Genomic DNA, 12,324 nt, shown 5'->3' with positions numbered 1-12,324 from the left:
ACTCATTCCTCTAAGCAAGCTTTTTGAACAGTGACTTATTGCTTGCCTGAATCTTGTCGTTTTGTCTCAGTAATTACTTATGGACAGCTAGAGTTATGAAGTTGGAGATTTCATCTCCATATATATATAAAGGCATTCATAAATCCTGATTTGGCATGTTTTCTCCCCCAGCCACTCGATGATTTGTTAAAAATGGTGGGGTATTCTATTATTAACTTGTCAGTCTCAAGAATGAAACAGTTACAGTATCCAGAACTTACGGAAAACAAGCAGATCATCAACATTTTGAAATGGTAGAAGCAGATATGGAGTCAACATTTCCTGGCAGATACTTGAGTGAGCTTACAATAAATATTGTGCACAGCATAGCATCCACTCTTACCTTTAGGCATGGCTTTCTGAGCAACACGCAGAGGCCATCACTGTTCTTGCTATAATAGTCAACCAAGTCATTCAGAGTTTTGAAAGTTTTCCTTCTGCTTAGAAAAAAGCCTCCTTCATCCAGCTTTCTGATCCTGTAGTGCTTCACAGATGCACCATCAAAAACTAAAAAGATTTAAATGTATTAAATTTCTAGGAATTATTGCAGTGGTACAACATAATTTATGACCAAGCCATCATAAGGTTCCTAAATATATTCATGAGGACTTTAAAATAAATTATTTTAGTTTTGAATAGGACAACTATAAAAAGCCTCTTTCAAGCCAAAGCCCACTGTTTAGATATCTCAATACTGAGTCTATCAATCTTCAGCCATTCAGGTTTGGAGATTCTTGCTTGCACCATAATAACCGAAGTAGAAGTACATAAATACATCTTATGTGAGGCAGCTCATGTTTACCATCTCTGAAGACACCAAAACTAGAAGCATCTTATTCACAGTAATCATTTAATCAGTTTTTAATATTTCCTTTATCAATGTCAACATTTCAAATAGCAGCTGCTGGGCTGGTAGGCATTTTAAAGGAAACAGATATACTCTTCACATGGCCATAATTCCCTGAAAAGCACTCACATCTTCCCAGGGTTTTTTTGAGTTTTGTGTGTGTTTGGAATACGTAAAAATCAGGTGAATAATGCTCTGGTTTTTGTACCATTTGTACCATTAATAAATAAAATAAAATAAAAATTTTTAAGTAGTTTATTTAATCTTTGTCTCATCCTTTTTAAATTTTTTGTGTATGTTCTATAACATACACAATCTATCAGTACAGTAGTACATGTATAAAATTTACCAAAAAAAATAAATAAAGGTATATGTAGAGTGAATGCTCAAAAATCTTTTTGGGCTCAGAATCACCACAGAGGGCAGTTCAGAAGAGCTGAAAAGGTATTTATTTACTTACGTGGGTGTCTTTTAGCAAGACACACCATTAGTTAGACATCACTGTCCATTTTCAATGAGCAATTGAGAGTTTACATTGCATACAGAAGGGTAACTGATTTAGCTCCTAACAATGCCACAGTTGTTAGCTCTAACATTAACAGTGTTCCACAATAAGCCCCGCTGGTAATGAGGAATCCTGATCATATAAAGCATAACTTAAGAAGGAAGATGTTTAAGTAGTAGGACAAATTTGCTGTGTCTTAAACAGAAGATACATGCATCAGTGCACAGAGATTTACTGATCCTAGGAATTTCAGAGCTCGTTGAATGCTACCAAGCTGTAAGATTAAGTGATAGACCAGGATTTGAAAGTGTGGACAGATATTTTTGCTGTCTTTTAGAGCTGTGGGTGTGGGTTCAAGGTGAAGGGATGCAGCCCACCCAGTTAGGCTTGAGGCCAGTGAGATCGCGAATTAAGCCAAACAGGAGAATGGGATCATTTAATGAGTCTGAGGATTAGTCAGAAGGAGAAACACTGGAGCAGAACTAAATATGAAGCACCACATTTTGGAAAAAACCAAGAAGCAATAGCTAAATGAAAAAATTGCTATTGCTCTCCTCTGGATTTACTATAGTTGATATATCCCTTATACTGTGACACTGCATGGATTTTGGCAAACACTTTGGTTATAATAAAAGAATGTTAAGTTGCATATTGTATGTAGAAAATTATTGGTTGCATGCAATTAACAAAGATCATATAAGGAATAATTTCTCTTACTATTTAAGTGATCAAGTTAAAAAGGAAAATCTCTTCTTCCTTAAGAACTATCGTGGATAATCAAATATGTTTTGCGTTGTACTGTGAGATTGCCATCCCAGACCACCAGAGGGCAGAGAGGAGCTGTTCAAAATACTCCGCCCCAGGCAGTATTTTTAGGGACCTGAGAATTTCCCATCATGAGGACCGGGAATAAGAATATTTGTAAATAAAATCCAGATGATAAAGATAAATACATCACACTTTTCAAATGCCACTTCCTTCTAAATTAACACCCATAAGTAGTATTTATAATTATAAAATACATGCATATTTTTGTGATGTATCATTTGGAAATTGGGCTGAAGCAAAATGAAGTAAAGAGTAATTAAGTAACAAAAGATTGAAAATTTGCTGACTTTTCCCAAGTTCACAGGAAAATTGATCTGGACAAACTAATAAGTCTTTATGATGCATTGAGTAAAAGGACAACAGGATGACTGTTAATTCAGTCTCAGTTGTACATCACAAGTAATAGTAGTTTGACTACCTGCTTTGTTTATTAGAAGTATTATAACTATTACCTGTGAAGCACCTAACATTAATAATGCAAGAGCTGTTTTGAAGGATGTGCTCTAATTTCTTAAATGAGACTTCTATGAAGCCTAAAAATTGACAGCATCTAGGTCAGGTGGTGATGTGTGTGGAGAAGCTGGAGAAAATTTCTGCACTGATACCATCTCTTCTTGTGATAAGTAGCTGAGATTAGTGCAGTATTTGACAGGGCGTTGTTTACTTGTATCCCAGGGCTGAGTCTGGCTGTACAACTCCTGCACCACACACTTGCAGCTCTGTGACATCCTCTGCCGAGATGACACAGAGCACATGTCACCCAGAGAAGAGCTAGCCGTAACCCCTTCCAGTCATCCCTACATCCATTTCAGACTGCTTATCAGGACAGGATTATGACTTCAGCTTCACACAGCTTGACAGTAGCTGGGTTTGAAGACTATTTTTTAATTCAACTTGCCCTTTCCAGAAGAATCACAGTTGCCCATTAGATTTCTACATGGTTTCAGTTTAACAGAAGGATTCTCCTCTCCCTGCAATCCATCTGCATATGATTGGACTAAGCAGAAGTAGATTTTGCCACCTGAAGAAAGAGAATAAAATAACTTACTACTCTTTTTCAGGGCAGAAAAACATATGGTGGCATCCACAGAGTCAACATCTTCACCAAATGAATCGTGGAGACACTAAGGCACCACTACCGCCAGCAACGCTGTGTCAGCAGTGCTCCCCCAGCACTGGCCATGCAGCACTGCCAGCAGGAGCTTTGCTCAGTCTCCATGCCCAGGGAGGAGACTGACTCCTGAGATCACTCTCATCAGCACACACCAAGTGCAGAGGCAGATCCAATCATTCTCTTACTGTGGCCATGATTTTGCCAGTCCTATGAGTCTGCTTCTTTAAACAATTACCTATTTTTTCTTATGCTGAAACCCAGTCTGGCTTAGAGGAAACCACACAATATTTTTTAGGAGCATGGAAAAAAAATTTGAAGAAAACACAAACCATTTACATTGTTATTTAATGCAATAAGTCTTTTAGATTCCATTATTCAGTGACGGGCTAAGTAAAGAGCTTCCTGCTATCATTGGCAATGACACTCAATTAAGCTGAGCACATCTAAATTATGGCTTTTAATTAAAAAGAAGCAATGTCTAAGATGCCACCAACGTGTTTAAAATTTAATACATTTCACACCAGATGCTGGAGTCATCAACATAAAAATCTGTTGACAACATGTGCATTTTTAAAATGGGAAAACCTATTTCTAAAATGTCAAACACTTTAATTTATAGCAACACATCTCAGTGGCCTATCTGGTTTGATGAGCTTTCCATTTAACCATTCACAGATGAGAAAAGCCTTTCTGAATGTGACTTTTTATTTTTAATTTAAATAGTTACTTATTATCTAAATCTTACAAATTCAGAGTTTTCCCAAGTTAGAGGTGAAAAGTACCATTTTCATGAAAGGTAGGGTTTGTTTGGTTTTTTTTTTTCCTAAGGAGATCATTTGTTTCCCTAATTAACATCAAGTCTTTTAAACATTGCCCATATGAGTATGAAATCAATCATTAAAGTCATAAAGTCAGTTTATGGGTTCTTGAGTAAAAATCTCTCTTCCCTTTCAATTTCTCTTATTTTTTTTACCTTTATTGCACCTAAATATTAGGCTGGATAGAGAATTAAAACATTTTCTTAAAGAGCTTAATTCTGAAAGCCAGGTTATCACTCTTCTAGCCATTATAATCTACTCTGAAATGAAACCAAAACAGCAAACCAACCAGACCTACAGAGGATGGGACTTTGGGAGTCTACTCTTTCTGCACTGAAAAAACTGGAAACAGAAATTAGGGCATATTCCAAAATACCAGGTTTTGACTTCTCCCCTGTCAGTGTATCAGCTACCATGGAGATAGAAGCTGTCCTTCTGCTTCAACTTCAGTGTCTCATAATTCCTTCTAATGGCACAAAGAGGAGAGACGCAGGAAAACTCTTCTCCATAGCACCTGGTGAACTAAACAACCTTCTTTCCAATTAATACTTTCCACAACACAAACCTCTTCATCATTTGCTTTAGAATGTAAGAAAGAAATCCACACTGATGGTTTCATATCTTGCTGCTATCAGTCATCATCAAATCTCCTGTTCCTGAATAAGCTTATACAGAAACCAGAAAAATGACTACCACAGCCTTTTATAATTTAATCAAATATACTAAATCAGATAGAATAAAATTTCTATCCAAAATTTTTATAGAAGAAACTAAACAGCAGCATCAAAAGATAATCTCATCCTACCAAAAATGCTGGCCTAATATTTATTTTCATTGTCTTGGATTTTTCTCTGGAGTATCTCATAGTTTAACTAAAGTACTGCTGCCTTCCTGTTACAGAAGTGGTTAGGATGCAGGATAAATAATTAAGATTTTGAACCTTTCCTAGACGCCTGTAGTTGGAAAATAATAAAAAGAAATTGTATTTCCACTCCTAGATGCATAAACAGAAGATTTTTCATTGATTTTTAGTAAGGTGTCATATATTCGAATGCCAGCATTAAAAAGATAATACAAGTCTATTTGTCCTTCCCTGCATAACACCACACTGTTATTGGTCTAACCCAGCCCTTGAATGAAATCAATTCACTGATGAAGAAAACTTGAAGGAAACTGAAACCATGTAACACATCAATAAGTTGGCACACGAAGAGAAAGCATTTCACAAGGTCTTTGGCTATAATACAGTCCTTGGATGAAAGTTTGCATGCACAGGGGTCAGGTCTGTCACAGCTGAGGAGCAGTCAAATTCCTCACTGATGGTGGTTTTCCTTTCAGCACTTTATGTCAAGAACCAACTTCCTTGAGGGTAAACTGAAAACTATGGAGTGAACTCTCCCAGAACTGTAAATATCACATTTATTTCATAAAACTCCCTGTATTTCACTCCACATTTCTTTGTCTTGGCAATGAAAAGCAATCCTTCCACTACCACAAGATATTGCAGGTATACCCCCTTTCCTTATAAGTGGGAAAGAGAAAGCAAGAATGTGTCAAAAGTTCATTAAGCTGTGTTTCTGTGTAATGTTCAGAACATTTGAATGACACAAGTATCCAGGCAAAAGAGGAGTCATTATGAAATAATCTGGTTATGCACAGGGTGCCTCTCATTTTACTGACATAATTCTGCATGTGACTACTTATGGTTTATTCACAAACATCAAGAGTCTTTGCTGGTGTCTGAAATTAATATAGGTAGAGTACATTAGGTAGTTTGGATGTAGATCCTCATTGTCTCAGGGACAACACTATGCTCTTGGACTCAGAGTTGTGTGACAAGTTTGATGGAAAATTTTCACAGAAAACAACTAATGAACAACCACATTTACTACTTAAAATGGCAAATATCTAAACCATGAAAAAAAATTATGTACTTATATGAGAGTGAGTAAAATTATTAACAAGTAAGTGTCCTTATTAGACAATCTCTCAGATTCAAATAAAGGACTTAAATAAATTTCAAAATGCATCATCATCGTAAATCTAATTTTTTACTGATATTTACAACACATTTTTCAATGAAACATGACTGATTCTAAAGTACAGCTTTGAAGATCTATGATTTTACCCCTGAAGACAAATAAATATGAACCTAAGAGTGAGCTATAGGAGAAATTTTTTTTTCTTAAACTGCAGATATCTGCCAACATGCTTTTATTTTTATTTTGTGTGCTAATCAGAACAGTAGGGTACAACTGCAATGTGTATTTTTGTGCTTTGATTGTGAAAATACTATCTATTTTAAGGCAGCTGGAACACTGGAAGTACTAAGCATAAAAAAGTTAATTTCTGTTCTGAGCATATTGATAAACAAAGTCTATAAAATATAAACTCAAACTACTCTTGCCAAGTTTTCTTTAAATATCTCCCAGGAAATAAATATTGTTACAAACTTAGTTTCATTTTCATGCCCACAGTTTATGGTTCTCAAAAATGAAAAAGCCCAGATCACCCAAGAAATTTTTAAAACATTGCTTTAGATGAAAAGCTAGGATATACCTGAGAGTGAGTATTCCCCTTTTAGACTTTCACTTTCTCGGATTAGGAAGGCTCCTGCCTGGTTTCCAGGGTATGACAGTTGTCTCTCAGCATCTGCTCGTTTGATTGGGCCAAAGAACCATCTGAACAAATAAAAACGATTAATTTTACCATTCAGTGAAACATACCAGGAAGACAGTTTAGCTTTTATAAACATGCTGTACATTTACTATGAGATAATCTGTGCTCTGCCACTTAAATATCAATGGGGGGGGAAGGAAACAGTCAGAACTATACAACAAATTATTGCTAGAAAATATTGCTTACACATTTGAGTGAAATCTGGATTTTACTGCTAATAGAAGGTCTTACTGATTTCAAGGGAAAAAGTATTCAAAAGTAACAAACTGGTTTTGTCCCAGAAAAAAATCACCAAGAAATTTTGCCAAGGCTACAGTAGCAGAAATTGATACCAAGTCCTTTGATGCCACTCGAAGTATGTAGAGGTGCAGGTATGTGCTAACATTCCGACATCTTAAAAGCCAAAAGATCTCTGAAACTGCAAAAGGGCTCTCAGGTTCCAAGGTGTAAATCACCCTGCAGCCTTTCTTATTCCACTGCTACAAATAAGTTACTGGTAATTTTTCAGCTCTACTGCTGTTTGACAAACAAAACCAATATGTCCCTCACGTCACTGCAAACATCTCAACATCCATGTTTTGTGAAAATCTCCTCCTATGTATGCCTTTTAAAACGTATTTTTCCTCTCTCACTAAAACCTGTAGTTCACACAGGTTTGTTCAAGCAATAGTTTTAGTTTCCTCCTCTGAAGGTAGCTCTTTTGCTGTTTTGCACTGAGTTTAAATCAAATGTAAATAAGACAGAGATGAGTCAGCATTTTCAACTGAGAAGTCATTCAGCTTCCTTCCAAAGCTTTTTCCAAGATTAGCTCCACCCCTTATTTGAAGTGAATGGTGATAAATAGGTATCATAGCTAAGCCTATTACGCAAACTTTAAATATAAATCAGTGTATCACATCACAAGTAAGTTGCCTATTCAGTTAACTACTTGCTTTGTCAATTAATGTGAAAAGTACTGAAGGAGTCATCAACAGACTACTTTAGTACCTGCAAGGCTTGTAATCATCAAGAGGAATGGTGGAAATAAATGAGAACCTTAGGTGACACCTTGGCTGAGTAAGCATGAGAACTGATAAATGTTGTATTAATAAAGAGGAAATAAGAAGAGGGAAATACAGACGGCACTAACCCACACTGAATATGCTTTGTTAATAAAAGAAAATGAGAGACAGATATTCCCGACCTTGTTCCTGTCCTCTGACTTTAAGATGATTTGGACATATTTGGCAGGAAAGTCATCTCATTAGAAAGCTGGAATTTGTTAGTGGTAATTTTAATTAGTCAACTGTGTTTAATAATTTAACCAATTAATTTAATTAATTCATTATTTAGACTGTAGAAAACTAAGTAATCAATAAATATTCAAATCCTTGACTGATGTTCTTGTCAAAGGAATAAGAGGACAAGTTCAACTCTATTCCAGTCCCAAAGAAAACCTGTCTACCCTGATTTGAATTAGAATATCTCTGAAATTTCTAAATATATCTGCTCTGGGAGTAACATCTGAAAACTAACAAACTATATGATCTGAAAAAAAAAAAAACAACTAATATTTTTCTCCTTGAACTATAAGATATCACTTAGTAGTGTTCAAAGTGACTGATTCTCATGAGAATGTATAAGAAGAGGTGTTTAATTTTGGGGGTTTCATGGGCTAAGAAGAGAACATCTTTTCAAAAGAATTTAATTTTGTACCAAACCCAAAAGACCTTCCAATCCATTATTAGCAAAGTTGAATTTTAGGGACAGTCAAAATGTAGTCTTTACATGACTCAACATTTGAACATACACTGTTAGTAACTCAAATTACCAGTGCTGAAAACATGAGCAAAAATACAGTGTATGGAATAAGGGGAAAATATTGGTTTATTTTGGAAATTAAAATAGTATTATGCTATGTATGTAAAGTCATGTCTATGATATAGATCATGATTTTGGAAAGCAACACATACGTACATCATATTTAGGCACAAGTATCTGTTTCTTTGACTTCAAAACCTTTCAAATTAGATGCTTATTTTTACTTGGTTGGAAAAACTTCATTAAATCAATATGAATTTACCATTAAAGTTTATATGGAGGATATATAATATGTAGGTTCTGACTCCAGATAAATTAGCAGTTTTAAAAGATCCTAACTTGCCAAATGAGATAATTAGAGCAACAGTACTTGAGAAGGTAAGTGTAACTGAAGCAGTTATTATGGAGAGTGAAAAGTGGACACATATTGTATATTACCTCATTTGCCTGACTTTATATGATCTGATTAAAATGTTTCAGAAAAATATAGGGAAAATTACTTTTAATAGCACTTGAAAATCTGATTCTTAGTTCAAAGTCATTGAAATAAGTTAACAATAATAATAGTAGAGTACCAAAAGCAATATTATTGTGAAAAACAACCCTTTAACTTCAAAGCAAATATTTTAATTGGTTACTCACTTTTTTTTTTAACAAAAGCACATCTGAATTTAAGTACAATTTCCAGCATAATGGAAGTTTAAATTCCTTTCTTAAAGTGTGAAGGGCTTATTTCAATTTCTAACAATTGAACTTATGCTTCAAAAGGCTTTACTTTATCCAAAAGTGTGTATCTTAAAGGGAAAAGTGCTCTAAAAAATAATAATGAATCAAGATAATTGCTCACCATGAATTATTGCTCTACAGGATAGGAAGGTCAGACCAAAACAACATCCAATCCTTAGTAAACCTATTTGTGTTTTATAGCTCAAAGACAGATGAAGGTTTTGAAACAGAGCATTTGGAAAAATAGAACTAAACATGAAGCACTATCCACTGCAGAAGTTAAGTAGCCAGCACTTTTTCTGGTTTCAGTGCTCTCTATCGGCACCAGACAGTCCCAGAGAAGTTTGAATTAGCAATTCATACACTGTATCACTCTGAACTTCAGCCCACAGACAGATCACTGGCTCACAGTTGTCAGCGCAGGATCAGTAGATTACCAGGTATGGCACAAATGAGTGCATTCAGAATTAGGCATAATTTTCTATTTTTAGCAGGAACTGTCTGCCTAACATAACAATAGTGCTCTTCTGTCAGTGAGATCCAGGAACATATTTTCTTGGCCAACACTGCGTTCAACACCCTAACTCCCTTTTCAATATACTATGCCAGATCTGCTTTTTGGGGTTGTTTCTAGCAGCTTCCTCAAAATCCCTTGTTTCTACCATCATTCATAGCTATCAGGAATCCCTTCATTAAAAACTTCAGGGTACTTCCAGGTCACATCTCTGCCACGATGTACAGGGGGATTTCGGGGACAGAAAATATGACCTTCTTGTAGGTCCATATCAAACACACTCCTTGTTGCAGGTGATGCTCAATACTGGAATACCAGTGAGGTTGGTTGTGGTTCTTGAGAGCATAGGAATCATATCTCTATTGGCCATCAATTCCACTAGCAGTTTTTGATCACAGGATTATCATCATGGATCACAGCAGGCTTTCTCATGGTATGTTCCCTGACTGTGACAGTATCACTGCTAAGACCTTCTTCCAGCAAAGGAAGCTGGAATGCTGGTGGTCATACTAGAAGGGCAATTTTTTTAAGAAACTGAGATCATAGAATCACAGCATCACAGAATATGCTGAGTTAGAAGTGACCCACAGGGATCATCGAGTCCAGCCCTTAGCCCTGCACATGACAATTCGCAAGAGTAACAACCATGTTACCTTAGACTCACTCCTGCCTATGCATTCAGTCCATTTTGAATTAAAATGGAGTCCTGAGTTCAACAGAAGTTGATAGTGTTACCTGGCTCCATCACCACCTTTGCTCAGAAGCCCTCTGGTGGTGTCTCTGTCTCCCCGAGCTTTGCTACATAAAAATCCACTAAAATAAAAATAGTCACTTCTACTTTTGCACTTTTTTTCTTATAGTAGGAAGATATGGCAGAAGTTTTTACATTGGAAAGTAGAAGAGAGGAAGAGTAATACGGGTCAAGGGCTATCACATGCCACAAAGCCACTGACTTACTAAAGCCAATCACTAAAGCAAAGAAAGAGGTGGAGGCAAAGTTCTCCAATGCTATACCACTGGTACTCTTTCCAGTGCACAGCAACATGCCTATAAGAGGACAAATGTCCCACTGGAAAAACCAAAACCCACAAATATCCTCATCCAAAAATAAGAGCATGCAAAATGAGTTTTCTTCCCTCTGTTCCTTCTCATTAATTCAACATCCTCTTCTGATCAAACCAGTGCAACTCATTTGAGGTAGAGAACAAAGATTTAACAGAAGATCTCAATAATTTGGGAACTACAGGCTCTTTTTCTATCCTGAAATTAACTCTATCCAACACTCAAACTTAAACCCAAAAAAAGCATTCCCCACCATGCTCCAGATGAAAAAGCTCTCTGGGGAAATATCTTTTGGCAGCTTGCCATTCCTTGGACAGTCATTTTGCAGACCCCTCACCTCCCTACACTGAAGCTCTCTGCTTGGTATCTCCTAAATCCCAAAATGCTAAATCCTGACTCTAAAACAAGGTGTTTGCTGAGCCTTAGATAAAGCAGGGCCCAGTCATGGGTCTGACAAAATACTTCTTGAGACACAAGTCTTTCCTAGGGCAGCCTCTTTGCAGTCGTACTTCAACAGACACTCTAAATTCATGATTAAGGACTCTGCGTGCATCCCTTTTTGGGGTGTGGGTAAGATCCTCATGACCAAGCTAAACACCAGCTCTGAAGTAACAGCTACAGACTTTGACTTCCTTGGAAATTCAGTAGATCTCTCACTGTTCTTTAGTTGTCTACACTGAAGATCAACAGAGAAAATGATGTAGAAGTTCTGACTGTTTCACCCATTTCCATTAGGGCTCACCAGAGCACAGCTTCCCATTTTATCCTCTACCATTATTTAGATTTAATATGTACAGGAGTAAAATCAGAATCAACTCCACAATGTCATATCTGAAGTCACTGAATTTGCTTTAATAACTAGCTGTAAATGGGATAAGGGGGGATTATTTCAGTTTCTCATGCAAGCTGCAGGACACTGGAGGTAAGACAAGGCTAGAAGCAGAGGTCCCTGACATACTCTTAATTTTGTGAATGTTCAGTTAAAAGGAAAAATCCTGAGGGCTGAGTCAGCAGTAAGGTACAGCCACATACAGAAGTCATGATCATTACAATAGGAATGAAGAGGGAGGAAATGGGAGAAAAAATGCTGAGAAACAGCTTGGAGGCATAACAGAATAAATAGCAGAAAATCATTCACATGAAATTTATTTTCAAAAATGACTGAAGATGTTAAATTAGACAGCATGATCCTATCCCTGGATCAGCATTTTGTGGCATTACGGGCATCTTGCGTCTCATTTTTCATAAGTGCTTTCAACTGGGATTTACGTTCTCATGTTAGGGTACATCTCATGAGACTGCTAAATGTCAGCAGCTGAGAGGGTTTGTTGAGTTTCCTGTGGTTCTCAACCAGAAGTCTCAATTATAGAACAAGTGTCAATAACAAACAGG

The 12,324-nt window shown here is 36.4% G+C and overlaps 1 protein-coding gene across 1 annotated transcript in view; it reads right to left on the bottom strand.

The window, feature by feature from the left end:
* FRK (fyn related Src family tyrosine kinase) overlaps positions 1-12,324 on the bottom strand; it is a 47,324-nt gene that overhangs the window by 19,672 nt on the left and 15,328 nt on the right. The window contains exons 2-3 of the mRNA XM_027745361.2: positions 6,711-6,832; positions 383-546 (exon numbers count right to left, since the gene is read on the bottom strand). Of these exons, the coding sequence (XP_027601162.1) occupies positions 383-546; positions 6,711-6,832 (286 nt within the window). The remainder of the gene's footprint in view (positions 1-382; positions 547-6,710; positions 6,833-12,324) is intronic.

Source organism: Pipra filicauda, unplaced genomic scaffold, assembly GCF_003945595.2.
Source record: "Pipra filicauda isolate LSUMZ 115617 unplaced genomic scaffold, ASM394559v2 scaffold106_size2291244_pilon, whole genome shotgun sequence".
In the NCBI taxonomy this organism is placed as follows: Eukaryota; Metazoa; Chordata; class Aves; order Passeriformes; family Pipridae; genus Pipra; species Pipra filicauda.
Note: the sequence above shows the minus strand (reverse complement) of the source record. Positions and strands in the feature narration are given on the sequence as shown.